The 24884-nt window shown below is 38.0% G+C and overlaps 2 protein-coding genes and 1 long non-coding RNA gene across 5 annotated transcripts; 2 read left to right on the top strand and 1 right to left on the bottom strand.

The window, feature by feature from the left end:
* Positions 1-1183: 1183 nt before the first annotated feature.
* On the bottom strand, positions 1184-14968 carry LOC126373046 (uncharacterized). 3 transcript variants are annotated; one of them, XR_007567280.1, is made up of 3 exons: positions 14507-14968; positions 1966-2115; positions 1184-1429 (listed from the first exon to the last, which is right to left on the bottom strand). It is a non-coding gene; the product is annotated as an uncharacterized LOC126373046 (long non-coding RNA). The 3 variants fall into 3 exon arrangements; XR_007567281.1 differs by lacking the exon at positions 14507-14968 and adding an exon at positions 7374-7835; XR_007567279.1 differs by lacking the exon at positions 14507-14968 and adding an exon at positions 2443-2799.
* Positions 11024-24884, top strand: LOC126372987 (fork head domain-containing protein FD4-like). The gene is made up of 3 exons (XM_050018927.1): positions 11024-11859; positions 21756-21929; positions 23394-24884. Exon 1 carries the CDS (start codon positions 11098-11100, stop codon positions 11854-11856), a length of 759 nt encoding a protein of 252 aa, XP_049874884.1. The 5' UTR covers positions 11024-11097; the 3' UTR covers positions 11857-11859; positions 21756-21929; positions 23394-24884.
* LOC126372978 (fork head domain-containing protein FD4-like) lies at positions 18148-24884 on the top strand. Its single transcript, XM_050018915.1, has 3 exons — positions 18148-18982; positions 21756-21929; positions 23394-24884. Exon 1 carries the CDS (start codon positions 18221-18223, stop codon positions 18977-18979), a length of 759 nt encoding a protein of 252 aa, XP_049874872.1. The 5' UTR covers positions 18148-18220; the 3' UTR covers positions 18980-18982; positions 21756-21929; positions 23394-24884.

The following is a 24884-nucleotide window of genomic DNA, read 5'->3' as shown; positions in this document are numbered from 1 at the left end:
AAATTATTCGGGACTCAGTTGCCGGCAACAATTGGTTGCGCAACCAGGTGAAGTACCTACCTTTTATTTATTTACATTCACAAATTTACAGTGCAATGAAACTTTCAATATAAAAAATAATATAATTAAACATATGAAACTTAGACGTAAACAATATAAAAACATATTTAATTTTCACACATCATTCATCATCTCGCAGAACCTTAGACACTCGCGACACACATACGTCTAGTCACTCACAAACAGATCACACTCTGGTGCTGATGCAAGGAGTGCATTAAGCATGTGCACGGTACGGAGGAGTGGCGAGTGTGTGTGCGCCACAGTGCGCGCCGCCGACATCGCCAGCAGCGGGATACAATTGTACAATTATTGTTGTCAATTTATTGTTGTAATTGTATTGTGTTATACAATTGTATGCATTATGTTGGTGGGCCAACCATGATGGCGCCGCCATGGTAACCTAGTTGGTTGCGATGGCGGCCGAAGGGAGTGTGAAAGGCCTGTAACTAGCTGATCACGAACTCGCTACCTTTCAACAGTGAGACGTATGCTTTACAAAGGAACATTCAATTAAATAACCAATTAATTTAACGGAGGCTTCTTATCGCATGTCCGGTCTCTTGACATTGCATCAAAGTTATTAAACGACAACGTTGATTATAATTGTACATGAACTGAATGAGTTTGTATTAAGGTTAATTATTTCATTTCAGACGTTATCAGATATCTGATCGTATATGCCATAATAATATGGCATATAAATAAAAAAGTCTCAATGTGCTGCCGGTTTATGCTAGAATATAGTTTAAAAGGCTATATGTTATCGGATAAAGGAAAGCAATATGGGCATCCTCAGTAGTTAGATGTAACTTCTACATTAAACAACTACCTATTAGTAAATAAGTAAAAATCATTCATATATACATAACTAACACACTCAACCAAATGTGTTGAGAAACATGATATTCTATGATAAATGCGTTTTATAACACAAATTGATGTAAATTACACAATATCCGCATGGTTTTAATTAAGTACTTATACTAGGAAACAATGTATTTTTTTTATATCTACTAATCTATACTTATAATAAATCTGTAGAGAGGTCAATTCTGTACATTAAATATTTTTTCAAAATAACTATCAGGGGGTGATAAGTGATCGATACTGATGCCAAAAATGCAATCAGTAAAATTTTTGTCTGTCTGTCTGTCTGTCTGTCTGTCTGTATGTTCCTTATAGAAACAAAAACTACTGGACGGATTTTAATGAAACTTGGTACAATTATTCTTCACACTCCTGGACAGGTCATAGTATACTTTTCATCACGCTACAATCAATAGGAGCAGAGTAGTGAAGGGAAATCCTTTTGTATGAAAAATCTAAACCACTCAAGTTAGACGTTTGAAATTTGGCATGCAGGTACCTTAGATGCCGTAGAGGTGCACTAAGAAAGGAATTCCCGAAATTCCCACGAGAACGGGAATTAGCGGGAAAATCCTTTTGTATGAAAAATCTAAACCACTCAAGTTAGACTTTTGAAATTTGGCATGCAGGTACCTTAGATAACGTAGAGGTGCACTAAGAAAGGAATTCCCGAAATTCCCACGGGAACGGGAATTAGCGGAAAAATATTTTTGTATGAAAAATCTAAACCATTCAAGTTAGATATTTGAAATTTGTCATGCAGGTACCTTAGATACCGTAGAGGTGTACTAAGAAAGGAATTCCCGAAATTCCCACGGGAACGGGAATTAGCGGGAAAATCCTTTTGTATGAAAAATCTAAACCACTCAAGTTAGACGTTTGAAATTTGGCATGCAGGTACCATAGGTACCGTAGAGGTGCACTAAGAAAGGAATTCCCAAAATTCTCACGGGAACGGGAATTAGCGGGAAATACCTTTTGTATGAAAAATCTAAACCACTCAAGTTAGACATTTGAAATTTAGCATGCAGATACCTTAGGTACCGTAGAGGTGTACTAAGAAAGGAATTCCCGAAATTCCCACGGGAACGGGAATTAGCGGGAAAATCCTTTTGTATGAAAAATCTAAACCACTCAAGTTAGACGTTTGAAATTTGGCATGCAGGTACTTTAGTAAACTTAAAGCTTAGTTGCAACAGGATATTACAAAATTCCCACGGGAACGGTAGTTAGCGGGAAAAAACATTTGTATGAAAAAATCAAATCTAAATAAAAGGAGAAACTGACTGACTCAGTGACTGACATATCAACGCATAGCCTGAACGGCTAAATGTAGGCATTTGAAATTTGGAAGGGACATAGCTTAGGTACCGTAGAGGTGCACTAAGAAAGGAATTCCCGGAATTCCCACGGGAACGGAAATTAGCGGGAAAATCCTTTTGTATGAAAAATCTAAACCGCTTAAGTTAGACGCTTGAAATTTGGCATGCAGGTACCTTAGTTAACTTAAACCTTAGTTGCAACAGGATATTGCAAAATTCCCACGGAAACGGGAGTTAACGGGAAAAAAACATTTGTATGAAAAAATCGAAACCGCGTAAGATAGATGTTTTCAATTCAATTCAATTAAATTATTTATTGCATTCCATGTAGTACAATGGGGTGTTACATAGGCATAGGAACAAAAACATGGACCCTGTAGGGCACAGCAACGTTGAAGGGAAGAGAGGAAGTGTGTATTAAAATTAAAACTCAATGAACAATCAATTAAAAAAAAAATCAATTCAATCAATTGAATCAATCTAGCATGCATGCATACCTTAGTAAATATAAAGTTTATTTTTGGCTGTATTTTGAAAAATGGGAGTTATTGGGAAAAAAATTGTATGAAAAAATCTAAACTGCATAAGTTAGATGCTTGAAATTTGATATGCACTCCCACACACACAAAGATCTCTCTCTTATATAACACGCCACGCGGACGAAGTCGCGGGCAAAAGCTAGTTAGGTATAAAATTACTTATATAAAGAACAGAATACGTTTGTGAAAGATAATTTACGGAGGATCATCATTTTAATCGAGACATTTGATTACCAAAAGATGGCAGGAGAGATTTAAGCCACCGACCACAGAGGACGCCGACGACCAGCTCTGACAACTAGTCAAATAAATAACCTCCAACAACAAATATTGTAATAACCAAACTCACGACTCGATACTTGAACCGATACGTTCATCGGACCCAAACAAACAAATTTAGTCCAAACGTTAAAAACCTTAAGAACTATTGTTGTATCCCATCCGACATTGAGCAGAATAAGGTTTCTTCAAATCCTGACGAAGTGATACACAATTCTTAAACGCTTACAATTTTCGATTTTGTCTGTATACGATAAGAATTAGTATCGATTGCCGTTGGAGAAAACGTAAAATTTTATGGGAACATTAAAGTTAAGTGGGAAATCCGAAAACGAGTGTTAAAACGCAGGCGAGCAGATGTCGGCGCGGCGCTGATACAAACTCAATTATTTACACTCAATAAAAAGGACATTATACGAGTATTAGAAAATAACCTGCTAAACAGTCGAATGAGCCGAGGCGGGCTGTTTACGAGATAAGAAATTGCCGCGGGGAATATAAAAGCACTCGGACAAGTGCATAACTCCACATTAGTCATGTGGACGGAGAGAGTAATTCCTGTAAGTTAATTACCCGTCTTTGTAGGAGCAGCGCGTAGACTGAGAGCCGGCCCGGGACGGCCTCGATATTCACTAGTCAGTATTCACTACATACGTAAATCATCCAGAAATATCTTCTCGCGTCCTCAAACTGTAAGACGAACTAGCTTGTTAAGGCATGAAAAGTTGCTCTTAAATTATTCAGTTTCTTGACATCCATAGCCACATAGAAAAAAGTAAATCTTCAAAAACATTTAAAAGGCATATTTTCCTACTCGAAGTTTTTAAAGACACCACATACATCATATGTGGAGCCTTCCCCATTTGATCGGCCATGTAGTTAATGCCATCTACGGCTCCCCATTTGGCCGGCCGGTAAATCTACAATAAATCACGACAAAAAAATGTGGAGCCTTTTTTTGGACATTTCACACATATTGTTCGAAAAAAGTAATAATTTTGATTACCTACGAGCATAGAATAAGGAATGATACTACCTACGAGTGCTAGATCAGATTCACCATGGTCAATCAGGACAGCGTTACGGCGTCCTTGATTCAGTCACGGCAAATATAACAAATGTTGGTAAAAAAAGCACAGGTAGACGCAAATATTTGTGAACAATTTGTTGAATTCACACTTAATAACAAGGTGGAGGCGTTTAGGTTTTTTCTGTCTTTGTCCATGTTCCGATGCGGCGGCTTCAAAGGACAATCATTAGGGCGATATGTGCGTCTATGATTGCCTCTCAGGGATTTTGTAACAGGTGACAGCCGCTGAGAAAATCATCTTCCAACATATTTTTTTGTTTGAAATAGATGAGTTTACTCGATTATATTGTGGTTTTAATTGTGTTTCTTAGTCGACTTTTTGGAGCAAGATTGTTTGATAGTATTTAAGAGTTATTTGATTGGCTAAAATCTTCGTTGTGGGGTAGATAACCAACAGCAACAACCTTGGCTAAAGTGATACCTACCTACAAAATTTATCGTGATTGTCTTCTGAATAGAAAGAAAGAAATAAACATTTATTATTTTCGGACACCACAAACACAGACAGACAGGTACATTACATTTAAACATATTACATAGGACAGAAACGACACACGGAATATAACATAAAAAAGAACACTAAGATTAAAAATTATTAGAAAAAAAAAACAAAACTAACCCAAATCATAAAAAAAATAACAATTATTTCAAAACGCAACTGACCACGGCGTGGCGTCCGGAATAAAAGGACCTCGCTCAGCATAAGTCGCGGCGTGAGCCATGACGCTGGTATTCTGCGGGTCCTGTCGAGTGAGGCCACAGACGTCGCATCTGTAACTAGCTATATAGACACATAGATACATACTACTTTAACTTATATATAATTATTTAGTAGATATATAATCTACTTTGTAGTGTACAGTCATGAGCAATATAATGTACCCACTTTAGGACTCTGTCGCACTAACATATTTGACATTTAGTGAGCCTTACAGTGCAATTTGTCAAAAAACATCATGTGACATGGTACCAAAGTGTATGCATATTGATGCTTGTGACCATAGGTGTCAGCATGGCTTCTGACTACCCCAGCAGAGAATTGACTGACCGTCTGTACATCAACCATAACTTAGTAGCATGACAAGCTGTGAAATTTGATGCAGTTGAGACCATTCATCAGGCGTAGATAGGGGAAATAGGGAAATAGTGGTAAATATATGAATTAATATATTCCCCAGATCTGTCAAATCTTCAGGTTAGGTAAGCGGGCCCTGTGGAAACGGGATAGCGCTAGGAAGATGATTTACTACTAATTCCCGCATCATTTAATGCAAAGAAATACGTGTCAAATTGGCAAGAAATGGAGCACAATATATTTTTTGTAGGTGTTCGATGTGCAATGATTCGGTACGACTGACATCCTTCGTAACAAATATTGAATTTAACAATTAAACGTTTTATACCGTAACATTAACGAAAGTATCACCCCAACCATGACTAAATAGCACAATCCATTTCAAATTGTGTTACAAAATGTTGCAGTGCTACCATTGAGAAGTATTATAAGTAACGCGAATAAATTAATAATACTTTGAAAATAGTTTGGGTTCTGCTTATAAATAATAATAATCGCTTGACTTATCTATACTTATAATAAATCTGTAGAGAGGTCAATTCTGTACATTAAATATTTTTTCAAAATAACTATCAGGGGGTGATAAGTGATCGATACTGATGCCAAAAATGCAATCAGTAAAATTTTTGTCTGTGTCTGTCTGTCTGTCTGTCTGTCTGTATGTTCCTTATAGAAACAAAAACTACTGGACGGATTTTAATGAAACTTGGTACAATTATTCTTCACACTCCTGGACAGGTCATAGTATACTTTTCATCACGCTACAATCAATAGGAGCAGAGTAGTGAAGGGAAATCCTTTTGTATGAAAAATCTAAACCACTCAAGTTAGACGTTTGAAATTTGGCATGCAGGTACCTTAGATGCCGTAGAGGTGCACTAAGAAAGGAATTCCCGAAATTCCCACGAGAACGGGAATTAGCGGGAAAATCCTTTTGTATGAAAAATCTAAACCACTCAAGTTAGACTTTTGAAATTTGGCATGCAGGTACCTTAGATAACGTAGAGGTGCACTAAGAAAGGAATTCCCGAAATTCCCACGGGAACGGGAATTAGCGGAAAAATATTTTTGTATGAAAAATCTAAACCATTCAAGTTAGATATTTGAAATTTGTCATGCAGGTACCTTAGATACCGTAGAGGTGTACTAAGAAAGGAATTTCCGAAATTCCCACGGGAACGGGAATTAGCGGGAAAATCCTTTTGTATGAAAAATCTAAACCACTCAAGTTAGACGTTTGAAATTTGGCATGCAGGTACCATAGGTACCGTAGAGGTGCACTAAGAAAGGAATTCCCAAAATTCTCACGGGAACGGGAATTAGCGGGAAATACCTTTTGTATGAAAAATCTAAACCACTCAAGTTAGACATTTGAAATTTAGCATGCAGATACCTTAGGTACCGTGGAGGTGCACTAAGAAAGGAATTCCCGAAATTCTCACGAGAACGGGAATTAGCGGGAAAATCCTTTTGTATGAAAAATCTAAACCATTCAAGTTAGACGTTTGAAATTTGTCATGCAGGTACCTTAGGTACCGTGGAGGTGCACTAAGAAAGGAATTCCCGAAATTCCCACGGGAACGGGAATTAACGGGAAAATCCTTTTGTATGAAAAATCTAAACCATTCAAGTAAGATGTTTAAAATTTGGCACGCAGGTACCTTAGACACCGTAGAGGTGTACTAAGAAAGGAATTCCCGAAATTCCCACGGGAACGGGAATTAGCGGGAAAATCCTTTTGTATGAAAAATCTAAACCACTCAAGTTAGACGTTTGAAATTTGGCATGCAGGTACTTTAGTAAACTTAAAGCTTAGTTGCAACAGGATATTACAAAATTCCCACGGGAACGGTAGTTAGCGGGAAAAAACATTTGTATGAAAAAATCAAATCTAAATAAAAGGAGAAACTGACTGACTCAGTGACTGACATATCAACGCATAGCCTGAACGGCTAAATGTAGGCATTTGAAATTTGGAAGGGACATAGCTTAGGTACCGTAGAGGTGCACTAAGAAAGGAATTCCCGGAATTCCCACGGGAACGGAAATTAGCGGGAAAATCCTTTTGTATGAAAAATCTAAACCGCTTAAGTTAGACGCTTGAAATTTGGCATGCAGGTACCTTAGTTAACTTAAACCTTAGTTGCAACAGGATATTGCAAAATTCCCACGGAAACGGGAGTTAACGGGAAAAAAACATTTGTATGAAAAAATCGAAACCGCGTAAGATAGATGTTTTCAATTCAATTCAATTAAATTATTTATTGCATTCCATGTAGTACAATGGGGTGTTACATAGGCATAGGAACAAAAACATGGACCCTGTAGGGCACAGCAACGTTGAAGGGAAGAGAGGAAGTGTGTATTAAAATTAAAACTCAATGAACAATCAATTAAAAAAAAAATCAATTCAATCAATTGAATCAATCTAGCATGCATGCATACCTTAGTAAATATAAAGTTTATTTTTGGCTGTATTTTGAAAAATGGGAGTTATTGGGAAAAAAATTGTATGAAAAAATCTAAACTGCATAAGTTAGATGCTTGAAATTTGATATGCACTCCCACACACACAAAGATCTCTCTCTTATATAACACGCCACGCGGACGAAGTCGCGGGCAAAAGCTAGTATATAATATATGCTGACATAAAAAAATCTTCAGACAAATTCTGAAGACTAGAGTTATGTATTCCCGTGAGTATCTGGAATAATATATTGTCCATATACTTACTTAATTACTTATAGTATGTGTATCATGTGATATAGCTAATAGTATTTAAAATTCAATAAAGTTAACGACTAACTATAGCTTGTACTTACCGAAAATTGAAGACATATTTTGTTAATAATTACACTTCCATACGGGTGTATGTACCCTTTGAAGCCTGCGCGCCTTTCCCGCGTAGTTTGCTAGCAATTTGTGTAATTCGCTACAAGCGGCCGCCGGCCGCCTGTCCGGTGCATTGTTGTTGTTCAATAGGCCGGGCACATTCGGCATACTAAGCAGACTTCAAGTCCTGTACTGTGGCGTTACCTTAATACCGCTAAATTACATAGTGGAGGGATAAGTGACGCTTCTGTCCTCAGCGGCGATTGAATTTAATGAGCCTATTTGCGCAGACGCCGACCGTTTCGCGGGACGTGGCTCGCCTGGTGATGAGCCACTCATTTCGGTGCGGGACATGTTAGATAATCAACCATTACTATTAAGCGGAGCTATTGAATATATACATTTATTTAAGCGTCAATTACGTGTAATATCACTTATCAGAACGTACACGTAGGCTTTATATAAAACATCAAAATTCATCTAAAATAAATCTTTTATGAAAGAGAGTTTGTTTCATTGATTGATGATTCTGATGATAAGGAGAGATATTTCTAGGCAAGAGCAAGCTTTTTTAATTTCATACCTATTGGTTCCAAGATAATCAAATCATAGAAGACGGAAAATTATGACTACGATTAATTTGACGTTAATACGCTTTCTACGAAGATATTTCGCAGTAAATATATAGATGTATCCCATTAACTTCAACACACTAATTCTCTTTCAACACACTACACAATACGAGCGACAGAAAGAAAGCTATGAACCACACATTGTCAAAATTTAAGTGACTAATAAAACAAATGTGATTCCCAAACTGGCAAACATGGGGGCGTAATGCACGGCACGTTGGTCGCGAACAAGCGATGAATGTACCGTAGCACATTAGTTGTGCACCATTCGCACGGGAGCGGGAGTGAACGAAATTGTGCGTGGGGAGCAGCCTTTAGCCACTAATCGGCACAAATCATAAAATACTTAAGTTATTATATTTTGCTTGGATTGCAGAAGTTTTATTCGAGCGCTAAGGCGCTTAGCGCCTGTTGCCAAGCCAACTTGCATTTTTTTTATTCTAAAATACAAAACTATTTTAATTGGAAATCAATCTTGTATTTTCTATAAAAAAGTATGAATATCATTAAGCCCATATCAAGGATACTAGGTAAACTACTAGTAGGAAAACCCCTAATGGAGCAGGATGCTCTGACCCCTGATTATCCTACGCAGAATAGGTGATAGCTAGACTTTATGTTGTTTTAAATACAATTTCTAATACAATGTCTGGAATAGTCGCGTTTATCTAGCATGTCGTCGAGTCCATATCTTACGGCTCGTTGCCTCACAGCTACTCAGTAGAGCTTTAACGTTTTCGCACCGCGTTGCCCCGAGCTACCCGCGGCTGGGCGGCTCTACGGCTCGGTGTGTCTAGTCCTGCATCCACTGAGAGACTCTGGACTCAGATAGTCTTGAAAGAAAGAAAGAAAAAAAAGGATACGTTTATTATAAGTGACTAAGTGAGTTACATTAGTATAAGTTTATAATACCTCATAGTTTTTTTTTCGTAGTCAGAGGTAAGTATAGCTATTGCAAGATGAACTAAGTAAGTACCCACACCTCACCGAGCTTTCAGTTAGACCTACTACTTGATAGGCGGTCAGCCGTATCGGAGTCCATTATGGTCGAGCCAACTGTGTTTTTCATTCTTCATAAGTCCGCATTTGATTATGACGGTAAGTGATAGACTTGGACTGAGATGGATCACGGTACAAGTTAAATATTGATTAAGGATTTACTTACAAATTATGAAATAAAAATGAAAATATAAATTTGCACTTTACAGCATGTGGAGCTTGTGTTGGGAGTGAAGTATTTATTTAAAATTAGGGTTAAAGTTAAATCTTAATATATCTCAGTAATAAAAAGATATAAATAAATTATAATATCACTGATTTATTTATTTACTTATTATTCTCTAAGTACTTTTTCTCTAAGTTCTTTAAATATTTTTATTTGAAGAACTCTAACAAACAGAATATTTTAAAGTTCAGTTAATCAGTACGTATACTTAAAAAAATATATTATTTAAATTTTATAGCAATAAATTTTAGTGTGATGGGCGAGTAGCCAAGCAATACATAGATACATAGGCATATCTACCTACTGGTTGATCTAGAGAAATGTGCTTGCTAGTGATTATAGAGGTAGAGACTGGTCGTAAGCAGAAATCACGGCATTTAAACACCCCTCCTTCATATACTAAGTGATTGATAAATATACCTACTTGTACCTACTTACTTCTTTATTTATAAGGGATAATGAGAGAGTTGGAGCGTTTAGAATGGTTACTCCATCTTCTGAACTCGGTCTGCCCGGTAACGTCAATGTTACGTGATGAATTTTTTTATAGGTACTTGTAATGATTAAAATTAATGTCTTGTGCAACCTATTACAATATTTAATAATCAGCAGCTTGTTTTCATTTTATGATATAAATGCAACATCGATATTATAACGATAATGACGCTTCAATAATATCGACTTTATTATCTTAATGTTAATGATATTTCCACTGGCTGACAATATCCAGTCGAATGCTCTATTCCTAATAACCGTCCGCCATCATGGATCGTACAGCTCATAAAAATATTAATAAACTAGATAGGCAGATCCCCGATCGCTCGACTCTTTCTCTCACAGACCAATAAGTACCTCCCTACGTTCTTTAATCATTGCAATTTCGAAACAAGCTCAAGTGTTGTCGGTGTCGAATAAATTTTGTTTAATGTAAACGTGATAACAATTTAAATTCCTGTGTAACGGGTCCGGAGCCGACAAAAACAACAAACAAAGTGTGCGCGAGCCGATTGGTACGGGCGGTGGGCGGCGCGAGCCAGGCCCCGCCCGGCGCACTCTCGCTCGCGCGCGCCGCCGGCCGCGCCGTAGTCCTCACCTTCCACTCCGCAGTGCGCGACGTGTTGCTGAAACTCACACGCTGCCCACACTGCAAAAACAAACAAACCGTGATAAACTATGCCTCGGCCCACACGGGAGTCCTACGGCGACCAGAAACCCCCGTTCTCTTACATCGCCCTGACGGCGATGGCGATCTGGAGCTCGCCGGAGCGCATGCTGCCGCTGTCAGAGATCTACCGGTTCATCACGGACCGATTCCCGTACTACCGGCGCAACACGCAGCGCTGGCAGAACTCGCTGCGGCACAACCTCTCGTTCAACGACTGCTTCGTGAAGGTGCCGCGCCGCCCGGACCGGCCCGGGAAGGGCGCGTACTGGACGTTGCACCCCCAGGCCTTCGATATGTTCGAAAACGGCAGCCTGCTGCGGCGAAGGAAGCGATTCAAGTTGCATAAGGGGGAGAAGGATAGTTTGAACGCAGAGTTGGCGGCGTTGGCGAGTTTCAACCGAGCGTTTCTGGCTCGGCAGGCGGGGGCGCCGCCGGCGGCGACCATGCCGCACGCGTACGGGCCGGCGGCGCTGGGCGCCGGCGTGAGTCCGGAGCCGGTGGAGGCGGCCGACACGGCGGTGCTGCTGCCGGCGGGCGTTCGGCCGCGACGGGCCTTCACCATCGACGCGCTGCTGGAGCCCGAGCCACGCCGCACACCTTCGCCCGCGCCGCCGCGGGTGCCGCTAGCGCTGCCACCGCCACCTTACCTGCTAGCGGCACAACGCTACCATGCTGAATTGCTGGCCGGTCTACAACAGTCCTGCCTACCCCCGCTGTGGACGTGGCGCGATACCAGCCAGTTTTCACATTATACGCTTAATTCGTGAATGGTAAGTTTTTAAATATAGGTACGTACTTACCTTCCTAGGTATAAATATAAGTTATAGCTAACCTGATTGCAGCGACGCGGCGGCAACGACACCTCTATATTTCCTTCTTAGGTAGTTTAACTATGGCCTAAGTTCCACGATTACTTTAAGTACATTAGTAGGTAAATCAAGTTCATAAAGTCACACTCGTAATAATTAACGGCGCGTGGGCGGAGACATAAATAGTAGCTACCCCTGATCCCTACTTATTTAAACTAAAAAAAAATTATAATATACTAAATTGTGACAAGTTATGAACCCATCATCGCCGTTTCATGTATAGGTAGTTCCATCATTTTGGAAAGGACATTTATGGCCATACTTGGGCAGGCTTATATTACAAATGATAAATCAAATTAGCGACAGAATATTATCTCCATTGAGTGAATTGTGTGGTGCATAAGCAACCTCATCAACTCTAGTATCAGGGTTATTATTGAGCCGCCATCGACCCCTGACATGGCTTATGTAACGACTACTTACTTACATCAGTAAATAGTAACCAAGACCATCGGCTGAACGTGTCTTCCGAAGCATGGATGATGATCTATGCTTAAAGTAACATGTTACTTTAGGACAATCAGGTGATCAGTTGGTATGTTTTAACCAAAGACCCTGGCCTGCCCTGAGGCCTGTTAGTGGCTGTCATTCACAAATGGTCCAAGAGCTTTCGGAAGGTAGATTAAATTCAAATTCAGTTTATTTGTTGTCATCATGACCTCCTGGCATTTAAGTAATGCGGTACAGGGGAGTTAAAAAGGCCACATTGAAGTAATTCATATGAAAAAGCTAGCTTTATATGCACAAATGTCAAATCACATTTTTTTTTACTTTTGACGGTTTGCTCTTGGCCCCAGACTTGCCCGGAAGCATTAACGAGGCCTAAGATGGAGCGAGCTGGCCCAGAAGGTGCCTGTTCACTCTGGCCTTGAAAGCACAATTTTGCTTTTTAGATGAATTGCTTCTATGTTGTCTTTTTAGACCTCCAGTACATATTTTGTCTTATCTATGAGAGTTGAACACCGATCTCATTCAATTCCAATCTCGGTATCGGACCGACCGCATCTTTGAGAGTCTTGGGAATACTTCCAAAAAAAGCCGTTAAAGATACTTCCTTTTTTTCATTTTGAAATATGTGTTGCCAAATTAAAACTTCTAATTCTCCGGTTTTTGGCGGTAGACACGTATAAACAAAACGATTACTTACATAGCATATTTACCTATTTTGATTAATTCATATTCTCGTTGGTTATCTACAAATATAATTGAATACCATGTTATAGATAAAAAATCTCCGTCGTAATTGTATAAACGTTGTTATATAATAATCATTATATCAAATTGCCTTACTACAAAACCACAACGCCGCGGTATAAAAACTGATATTTATCTTGTATTTTAATTGTTCTTATCTTTTTGCAAATTCAATTATAGTCTATGTAAACAGGGCAATTTGTATTAAACTTCACAATTGTTTATATACTTCTTTATAAGAGTGAAAAAGACGTTCTCTTAGATCACTATTTTAGTATGTTATATAGATAGGTATGTACTTATGTTTAAAATTATCTTTATTATTTACTTACATTACATCCCTCGTCGTCCTTAGGTGTAGCAACGTTTAATTAATGGCCCATGCAGAACTTGTCTACCTATACCTATATAGAAACTGTATCCAACTTTAATATAGTCCTTCTGTCTACCTCATTTAGCTGGTCTGTCTGGATGGATTACGGTATGACGATACTGATAAGAGAGAAAAAAAATCTAATAATTTCAACTGATTTACATATATATAAATACCTTTTGTATGAAAAATCTAAACCACTCAAGTTAGACATTTGAAATTTAGCATGCAGATACCTTAGGTACCGTGGAGGTGCACTAAGAAAGGAATTCCCGAAATTCTCACGAGAACGGGAATTAGCGGGAAAATCCTTTTGTATGAAAAATCTAAACCATTCAAGTTAGACGTTTGAAATTTGTCATGCAGGTACCTTAGGTACCGTGGAGGTGCACTAAGAAAGGAATTCCCGAAATTCCCACGGGAACGGGAATTAACGGGAAAATCCTTTTGTATGAAAAATCTAAACCATTCAAGTAAGATGTTTAAAATTTGGCACGCAGGTACCTTAGACACCGTAGAGGTGTACTAAGAAAGGAATTCCCGAAATTCCCACGGGAACGGGAATTAGCGGGAAAATCCTTTTGTATGAAAAATCTAAACCACTCAAGTTAGACGTTTGAAATTTGGCATGCAGGTACTTTAGTAAACTTAAAGCTTAGTTGCAACAGGATATTACAAAATTCCCACGGGAACGGTAGTTAGCGGGAAAAAACATTTGTATGAAAAAATCAAATCTAAATAAAAGGAGAAACTGACTGACTCAGTGACTGACATATCAACGCATAGCCTGAACGGCTAAATGTAGGCATTTGAAATTTGGAAGGGACATAGCTTAGGTACCGTAGAGGTGCACTAAGAAAGGAATTCCCGGAATTCCCACGGGAACGGAAATTAGCGGGAAAATCCTTTTGTATGAAAAATCTAAACCGCTTAAGTTAGACGCTTGAAATTTGGCATGCAGGTACCTTAGTTAACTTAAACCTTAGTTGCAACAGGATATTGCAAAATTCCCACGGAAACGGGAGTTAACGGGAAAAAAACATTTGTATGAAAAAATCGAAACCGCGTAAGATAGATGTTTTCAATTCAATTCAATTAAATTATTTATTGCATTCCATGTAGTACAATGGGGTGTTACATAGGCATAGGAACAAAAACATGGACCCTGTAGGGCACAGCAACGTTGAAGGGAAGAGAGGAAGTGTGTATTAAAATTAAAACTCAATGAACAATCAATTAAAAAAAAAATCAATTCAATCAATTGAATCAATCTAGCATGCATGCATACCTTAGTAAATATAAAGTTTATTTTTGGCTGTATTTTGAAAAATGGGAGTTATTGGGAAAAAAATTGTATGAAAAAATCTAAACTGCATAAGTTAGATGCTTGAAATTTGATATGCACTCCCACACACACAAAGATCTCTCTCTTATATAACACGCCACGCGGACGAAGTCGCGGGCAAAAGCTAGTATATAATATATGCTGACATAAAAAAATCTTCAGACAAATTCTGAAGACTAGAGTTATGTATTCCCGTGAGTATCTGGAATAATATATTGTCCATATACTTACTTAATTACTTATAGTATGTGTATCATGTGATATAGCTAATAGTATTTAAAATTCAATAAAGTTAACGACTAACTATAGCTTGTACTTACCGAAAATTGAAGACATATTTTGTTAATAATTACACTTCCATACGGGTGTATGTACCCTTTGAAGCCTGCGCGCCTTTCCCGCGTAGTTTGCTAGCAATTTGTGTAATTCGCTACAAGCGGCCGCCGGCCGCCTGTCCGGTGCATTGTTGTTGTTCAATAGGCCGGGCACATTCGGCATACTAAGCAGACTTCAAGTCCTGTACTGTGGCGTTACCTTAATACCGCTAAATTACATAGTGGAGGGATAAGTGACGCTTCTGTCCTCAGCGGCGATTGAATTTAATGAGCCTATTTGCGCAGACGCCGACCGTTTCGCGGGACGTGGCTCGCCTGGTGATGAGCCACTCATTTCGGTGCGGGACATGTTAGATAATCAACCATTACTATTAAGCGGAGCTATTGAATATATACATTTATTTAAGCGTCAATTACGTGTAATATCACTTATCAGAACGTACACGTAGGCTTTATATAAAACATCAAAATTCATCTAAAATAAATCTTTTATGAAAGAGAGTTTGTTTCATTGATTGATGATTCTGATGATAAGGAGAGATATTTCTAGGCAAGAGCAAGCTTTTTTAATTTCATACCTATTGGTTCCAAGATAATCAAATCATAGAAGACGGAAAATTATGACTACGATTAATTTGACGTTAATACGCTTTCTACGAAGATATTTCGCAGTAAATATATAGATGTATCCCATTAACTTCAACACACTAATTCTCTTTCAACACACTACACAATACGAGCGACAGAAAGAAAGCTATGAACCACACATTGTCAAAATTTAAGTGACTAATAAAACAAATGTGATTCCCAAACTGGCAAACATGGGGGCGTAATGCACGGCACGTTGGTCGCGAACAAGCGATGAATGTACCGTAGCACATTAGTTGTGCACCATTCGCACGGGAGCGGGAGTGAACGAAATTGTGCGTGGGGAGCAGCCTTTAGCCACTAATCGGCACAAATCATAAAATACTTAAGTTATTATATTTTGCTTGGATTGCAGAAGTTTTATTCGAGCGCTAAGGCGCTTAGCGCCTGTTGCCAAGCCAACTTGCATTTTTTTTATTCTAAAATACAAAACTATTTTAATTGGAAATCAATCTTGTATTTTCTATAAAAAAGTATGAATATCATTAAGCCCATATCAAGGATACTAGGTAAACTACTAGTAGGAAAACCCCTAATGGAGCAGGATGCTCTGACCCCTGATTATCCTACGCAGAATAGGTGATAGCTAGACTTTATGTTGTTTTAAATACAATTTCTAATACAATGTCTGGAATAGTCGCGTTTATCTAGCATGTCGTCGAGTCCATATCTTACGGCTCGTTGCCTCACAGCTACTCAGTAGAGCTTTAACGTTTTCGCACCGCGTTGCCCCGAGCTACCCGCGGCTGGGCGGCTCTACGGCTCGGTGTGTCTAGTCCTGCATCCACTGAGAGACAGAAAACTTGAAAGAAAGAAAGAAAAAAAAGGATACGTTTATTATAAGTGACTAAGTGAGTTACATTAGTATAAGTTTATAATACCTCATAGTTTTTTTTTCGTAGTCAGAGGTAAGTATAGCTATTGCAAGATGAACTAAGTAAGTACCCACACCTCACCGAGCTTTCAGTTAGACCTACTACTTGATAGGCGGTCAGCCGTATCGGAGTCCATTATGGTCGAGCCAACTGTGTTTTTCATTCTTCATAAGTCCGCATTTGATTATGACGGTAAGTGATAGACTTGGACTGAGATGGATCACGGTACAAGTTAAATATTGATTAAGGATTTACTTACAAATTATGAAATAAAAATGAAAATATAAATTTGCACTTTACAGCATGTGGAGCTTGTGTTGGGAGTGAAGTATTTATTTAAAATTAGGGTTAAAGTTAAATCTTAATATATCTCAGTAATAAAAAGATATAAATAAATTATAATATCACTGATTTATTTATTTACTTATTATTCTCTAAGTACTTTTTCTCTAAGTTCTTTAAATATTTTTATTTGAAGAACTCTAACAAACAGAATATTTTAAAGTTCAGTTAATCAGTACGTATACTTAAAAAAATATATTATTTAAATTTTATAGCAATAAATTTTAGTGTGATGGGCGAGTAGCCAAGCAATACATAGATACATAGGCATATCTACCTACTGGTTGATCTAGAGAAATGTGCTTGCTAGTGATTATAGAGGTAGAGACTGGTCGTAAGCAGAAATCACGGCATTTAAACACCCCTCCTTCATATACTAAGTGATTGATAAATATACCTACTTGTACCTACTTACTTCTTTATTTATAAGGGATAATGAGAGAGTTGGAGCGTTTAGAATGGTTACTCCATCTTCTGAACTCGGTCTGCCCGGTAACGTCAATGTTACGTGATGAATTTTTTTATAGGTACTTGTAATGATTAAAATTAATGTCTTGTGCAACCTATTACAATATTTAATAATCAGCAGCTTGTTTTCATTTTATGATATAAATGCAACATCGATATTATAACGATAATGACGCTTCAATAATATCGACTTTATTATCTTAATGTTAATGATATTTCCACTGGCTGACAATATCCAGTCGAATGCTCTATTCCTAATAACCGTCCGCCATCATGGATCGTACAGCTCATAAAAATATTAATAAACTAGATAGGCAGATCCCCGATCGCTCGACTCTTTCTCTCACAGACCAATAAGTACCTCCCTACGTTCTTTAATCATTGCAATTTCGAAACAAGCTCAAGTGTTGTCGGTGTCGAATAAATTTTGTTTAATGTAAACGTGATAACAATTTAAATTCCTGTGTAACGGGTCCGGAGCCGACAAAAACAACAAACAAAGTGTGCGCGAGCCGATTGGTACGGGCGGTGGGCGGCGCGAGCCAGGCCCCGCCCGGCGCACTCTCGCTCGCGCGCGCCGCCGGCCGCGCCGTAGTCCTCACCTTCCACTCCGCAGTGCGCGACGTGTTGCTGAAACTCACACGCTGCCCACACTGCAAAAACAAACAAACCGTGATAAACTATGCCTCGGCCCACACGGGAGTCCTACGGCGACCAGAAACCCCCGTTCTCTTACATCGCCCTGACGGCGATGGCGATCTGGAGCTCGCCGGAGCGCATGCTGCCGCTGTCAGAGATCTACCGGTTCATCACGGACCGATTCCCGTACTACCGGCGCAACACGCAGCGCTGGCAGAACTCGCTGCGGCACAACCTCTCGTTCAACGACTGCTTCGTGAAGGTGCCGCGCCGCCCGGACCGGCCCGGGAAGGGCGCGTACTGGACGTTGCACCCCCAGGCCTTCGATATGTTCGAAAACGGCAGCCTGCTGCGGCGAAGGAAGCGATTCAAGTTGCATAAGGGGGAGAAGGATAGTTTGAACGCAGAGTTGGCGGCGTTGGCGAGTTTCAACCGAGCGTTTCTGGCTCGGCAGGCGGGGGCGCCGCCGGCGGCGACCATGCCGCACGCGTACGGGCCGGCGGCGCTGGGCGCCGGCGTGAGTCCGGAGCCGGTGGAGGCGGCCGACACGGCGGTGCTGCTGCCGGCGGGCGTTCGGCCGCGACGGGCCTTCACCATCGACGCGCTGCTGGAGCCCGAGCCACGCCGCACACCTTCGCCCGCGCCGCCGCGGGTGCCGCTAGCGCTGCCACCGCCACCTTACCTGCTAGCGGCACAACGCTACCATGCTGAATTGCTGGCCGGTCTACAACAGTCCTGCCTACCCCCGCTGTGGACGTGGCGCGATACCAGCCAGTTTTCACATTATACGCTTAATTCGTGAATGGTAAGTTTTTAAATATAGGTACGTACTTACCTTCCTAGGTATAAATATAAGTTATAGCTAACCTGATTGCAGCGACGCGGCGGCAACGACACCTCTATATTTCCTTCTTAGGTAGTTTAACTATGGCCTAAGTTCCACGATTACTTTAAGTACATTAGTAGGTAAATCAAGTTCATAAAGTCACACTCGTAATAATTAACGGCGCGTGGGCGGAGACATAAATAGTAGCTACCCCTGATCCCTACTTATTTAAACTAAAAAAAAATTATAATATACTAAATTGTGACAAGTTATGAACCCATCATCGCCGTTTCATGTATAGGTAGTTCCATCATTTTGGAAAGGACATTTATGGCCATACTTGGGCAGGCTTATATTACAAATGATAAATCAAATTAGCGACAGAATATTATCTCCATTGAGTGAATTGTGTGGTGCATAAGCAACCTCATCAACTCTAGTATCAGGGTTATTATTGAGCCGCCATCGACCCCTGACATGGCTTATGTAACGACTACTTACTTACATCAGTAAATAGTAACCAAGACCATCGGCTGAACGTGTCTTCCGAAGCATGGATGATGATCTATGCTTAAAGTAACATGTTACTTTAGGACAATCAGGTGATCAGTTGGTATGTTTTAACCAAAGACCCTGGCCTGCCCTGAGGCCTGTTAGTGGCTGTCATTCACAAATGGTCCAAGAGCTTTCGGAAGGTAGATTAAATTCAAATTCAGTTTATTTGTTGTCATCATGACCTCCTGGCATTTAAGTAATGCGGTACAGGGGAGTTAAAAAGGCCACATTGAAGTAATTCATATGAAAAAGCTAGCTTTATATGCACAAATGTCAAATCACATTTTTTTTTACTTTTGACGGTTTGCTCTTGGCCCCAGACTTGCCCGGAAGCATTAACGAGGCCTAAGATGGAGCGAGCTGGCCCAGAAGGTGCCTGTTCACTCTGGCCTTGAAAGCACAATTTTGCTTTTTAGATGAATTGCTTCTATGTTGTCTTTTTAGACCTCCAGTACATATTTTGTCTTATCTATGAGAGTTGAACACCGATCTCATTCAATTCCAATCTCGGTATCGGACCGACCGCATCTTTGAGAGTCTTGGGAATACTTCCAAAAAAAGCCGTTAAAGATACTTCCTTTTTTTCATTTTGAAATATGTGTTGCCAAATTAAAACTTCTAATTCTCCGGTTTTTGGCGGTAGACACGTATAAACAAAACGATTACTTACATAGCATATTTACCTATTTTGATTAATTCATATTCTCGTTGGTTATCTACAAATATAATTGAATACCATGTTATAGATAAAAAATCTCCGTCGTAATTGTATAAACGTTGTTATATAATAATCATTATATCAAATTGCCTTACTACAAAACCACAACGCCGCGGTATAAAAACTGATATTTATCTTGTATTTTAATTGTTCTTATCTTTTTGCAAATTCAATTATAGTCTATGTAAACAGGGCAATTTGTATTAAACTTCACAATTGTTTATATACTTCTTTATAAGAGTGAAAAAGACGTTCTCTTAGATCACTATTTTAGTATGTTATATAGATAGGTATGTACTTATGTTTAAAATTATCTTTATTATTTACTTACATTACATCCCTCGTCGTCCTTAGGTGTAGCAACGTTTAATTAATGGCCCATGCAGAACTTGTCTACCTATACCTATATAGAAACTGTATCCAACTTTAATATAGTCCTTCTGTCTACCTCATTTAGCTGGTCTGTCTGGATGGATTACGGTATGACGATACTGATAAGAGAGAAAAAAAATCTAATAATTTCAACTGATTTACATACATAATTATTCAAATTCACACCCGATAAATACTTCATGGGATGGGCAAAGCCACAATTAGGTAATCGAAAACAATAACAACTGCAGCAACAGCAACTGTTGATACGAATTCATGAGATACATGGATATGATGAACCTGCGAACAATCGATTTATTTGAATATTTACTTTTTAATGAATTCGAATCTAATATCCGTTGCGCCCAGATATAATATACCTATTTATGTATGTAAATCGGCTGTAATTATTATTCTCTCTGTTAGGTACCTATGGCTTCCTCTCGTTTACACTATTATTTTTGATCTTAGGCGAATACTATGCAGTGATTTCAGCATACATCGGTTAACTAATAGGAATAGTCATCTGATTTTTGGCTGGTGGAAGCCCATTCGAAGATCAACCACCTCAAAACATCCTTTCCTTTTATGTCATTTCAGGACATTTGATGCATGTCAGGGGTCTTTGGCGGTTCAATAGGAACCCACCAGGGTTGATGAGGTAGATCCTCGGACTCATACTCCACAAGTACATGTAGTCGAGTCATCAGGCCAATTGGAAAGTTTTCGGTGACGTTTTAAAATTTGTGTTTATATAGATTCGACTTGCTCTTTCCGATTTTCTACTTTGAACCTCGTGTCTTTGCCACTCGCGCCTCTACTCTGTACCTATATTGGAAAAATGCCGACCAAAAACAGTTTTTGACGATATTTAAATAGTTTATTTTAATATAACTCGCGTTGGTGTGAATAGTATTGTACAGGACCAAATTTGCTACATAGGTTTTATTTGATAGGTATTTAACCGTATTTAACGATATAGGGCGTAAAGTGGGTCGCGTATAAGTGTTTGTATGTCAAACTTCAATCAGCTGTGACATTTCACCCCAGCATTTGATCCTTAATAGGTGTTTACTTGTACTATAAACATTCATTTCTTGTCCACAGAAGTAGCGGCGACGTTGAACGATCTCAAAAGTAGTTCTAGCCATAAGAGAACACTAGAAACAATCGTGTTAATACATAAAATAAAGTAGACAATTATTGTAATGAGTGCAAAGGGGATAGCAAGCGTGTGTGAAGAGTCCAGCGGGAAACCATTACGAAGTCCTACTGTAAAAGGTTAGTCAAGAAATGCATGTATTATTTATGATACTGGGTAACTTTTTACAATACAGAAAAAAATAATTAAAAATTATCCAAGCAAATTATTGTTAGTTTATGTAATTTAAAATTCAATGTAGAGTCTGTCTAGCAAAATATAACTCTGATGAATGGAGAAGAGTAATAAGTGTGTAGTTTAATTATAATATATTATATCTAATACACTGAACTAATATCATATTTTCTGTCTGTGAAAATGTACCCATTATTATAAATTATTTTGTACATGAAGAAAGTAAAGTTAATTTCAATCACATGGTCAAAATGTAAGAAATATAAGATTTTCTTCGAGAATCTTCATTATTAAAACGTTTTAAGGAGCTTGACATAATAATTGGAATGCATGTAAGACTATAAAACCCTGAGGGCTTTTCCGCGGAACATCCGACTCTTATCTGACCCTAGTCCGAGAATGACGGTTAGGCAAAAATTACTATGAGGTATCATATAGATGTAGTGCACAATCTACCATACAAATTACAGCCATTTCGGATCTGTCATTTGATAGACTCGGATCGAATAACAATCTGAGTAATGCTTTATTTTTTTTACGTGACTTATTGTAGATTTGCCGCAGGTGGCATTAACTACTTGGCCGGACAAATGGGGAGCGCTGAAGGTTCTCACCCGATCTGCGTAATGCAAAACGCCAATATTTAAAAAAAACTGCAATATTGAACAGGGGGCTTACAATGGCGCATTGTTTGCATTGCGCACTTACTTTTATATGCGCAAATGTCAAATTGCAATATTGGTTTCAGAATTTAAAAACGTCCAATGAGCTACTATGGTTGCAGTTTTCCGTCGGGCTGTAGCATTTGTGTCCATAATAAATAATATGCATTGTTATAATATATTCGAAAGTATAAACTTATTAGCTTACATATTAATATTTTGGCAAATAGGTAAAAAATATTTAAAAACTGAATGAAAATTATTCGCCGTACAGAAAAGTTTACAGAACTACAGACATTTATTCAAATGTTAGAAAAATTTCACAAGTATTTTTATGTTATTCAAATCTAATACTCGTTCGACTACAGATTATCAATCGGACTTTCATAAGATTGAAGTAGTTAAATAAATCACTTACTTTAAATATCTACAAAAACATGCTTTATGATGATATTTTTCTTGAAAATCAAAATAAATTAAAACATTGATTTAACAAACTGAAAAATGAAGTGTCTATAAACATTTTCCTGATAATGTTTTTTTCAAACTTCTTTTTAATTAGGTAGAAAAACAATAAAGCAAAGGTAAATAGAGACATTTATAATTGAATACATCAATCCTCATAAGAATTAATATTACATGTAGACTTACCTAATAAACATAAATATGTTCTAGGTAATAGTGTAATAGAATGTTTAAAACAGTCATTTCATTTAAAATTTGAACCTATTTTTCTTTCTTTTTCAGGAAAATGTGCCAGAAAAAGGAACTAAGACAGGTTTTCATAGATTGACCCAAGAACAACGTAGGACCCTTCTCATGCGTAACTTTTTAATTCAATACTGGGTGTTGTTTGTGGCTTGTATAATAATAATAATATATCCGAAAACTAGTACTTGTTTTGTATGTACTTAGTTGTTATCGTGTCCACAGGATGGTTCGTTTTTTGAAATAAATTTCATTTAGGCAAATTCACACTTGCTGCCAAAAACGAAAATTAGAAAAACTGTCCCATTTTAAAAATATACCGGTAGATAACTCTCCATACACCCCAGTCCATTTAAGAAGGTGACATCGCATCTTTACAGACACTTGTATGGCAGGGTTCTATTCAACCACGGCAATCAACTACATACAAAATCATACATTAATAACTGTTACTTTTTAGTGATAAATAATACCTACCTAGTCCTACGCTACTTATAGTGGCGTAATTATAATGCTTAACGAATATAAATAGAGTCATACGTACTCATTACATTGTATAACATTTGTTAGATAAAAAAGACTGTGTGCCAAATGTCGCAATTCTTGTAACATATTTCGTCGTGACATAAGCCAATTAAAACAGTGATAGTGAATTGAAACAGTCATTTAGTTTTTTTAAATCAAAATCAAATATACTTTATTGCACAGAACTAAATTTCAACAATCAGATATAACACATGAATACAATTTGGGCAAACAAAACAGTGATGTTCAAAATTAATAAGAGCTTTAGTTGAACAATATAATAGTATGTGATACCAAAAGAAACATAATGCGAAGTTATTGTAAGTAATAAAAACAGCCTAATTTATTTTATACATAGTACAGTATTATATTGCGACCCCACTAGCAAAATAATGTTTCATTATCTGCTTTTACAATAAAAAACTAAACACAGTGGCTTATGTTATGAATATAGGTCGGAAATTCGGTGGCATATCTACCTAAACTTGGTGGATAGTATACATAGATAATATATATACCAGACTTTTTATTCGCCAAAATTTTTAATTTACGAAAGAGTTATATAAGATATATCTTACTTTTTTGATGCTTCTGTATTTGATTGTTCTAATAACACTTACAATTTATAAAAAGTCAGCCTGTGCGCGGTGAAAGGTAAATATATCTAAATATGGACTACCACCAAGTTTAGGTGAATATGCCACCAATTTTCCGACCTATGGTCCATATACGGAATATGGCTAGTTAAAAAAAATATCTATAAGTATTACGAATATTATTTAAAATTTATCTATAGGTAGTTCCTTGTAAACAACACCCTGTATAGCTAAACGTATTTATTGAAACATATATTATTAAATTATATTTTAAACTGTGATATAAGTTAGAGAATATTGTTTGTAAATTTGTACAGTCTGTGTATAAATGTAGAAACTATAGATGCATATGTAATTTATTAATTTAGTGTTGATGAAAGAAAATAAAAATCTTATGTGTTAACTGTTA

The sequence above is a fragment of the Pectinophora gossypiella genome, chromosome 2 (genome assembly GCF_024362695.1).
Source record: "Pectinophora gossypiella chromosome 2, ilPecGoss1.1, whole genome shotgun sequence".
NCBI classification, from domain to species: Eukaryota; Metazoa; Arthropoda; class Insecta; order Lepidoptera; family Gelechiidae; genus Pectinophora; species Pectinophora gossypiella.
Note: the sequence above shows the minus strand (reverse complement) of the source record. Positions and strands in the feature narration are given on the sequence as shown.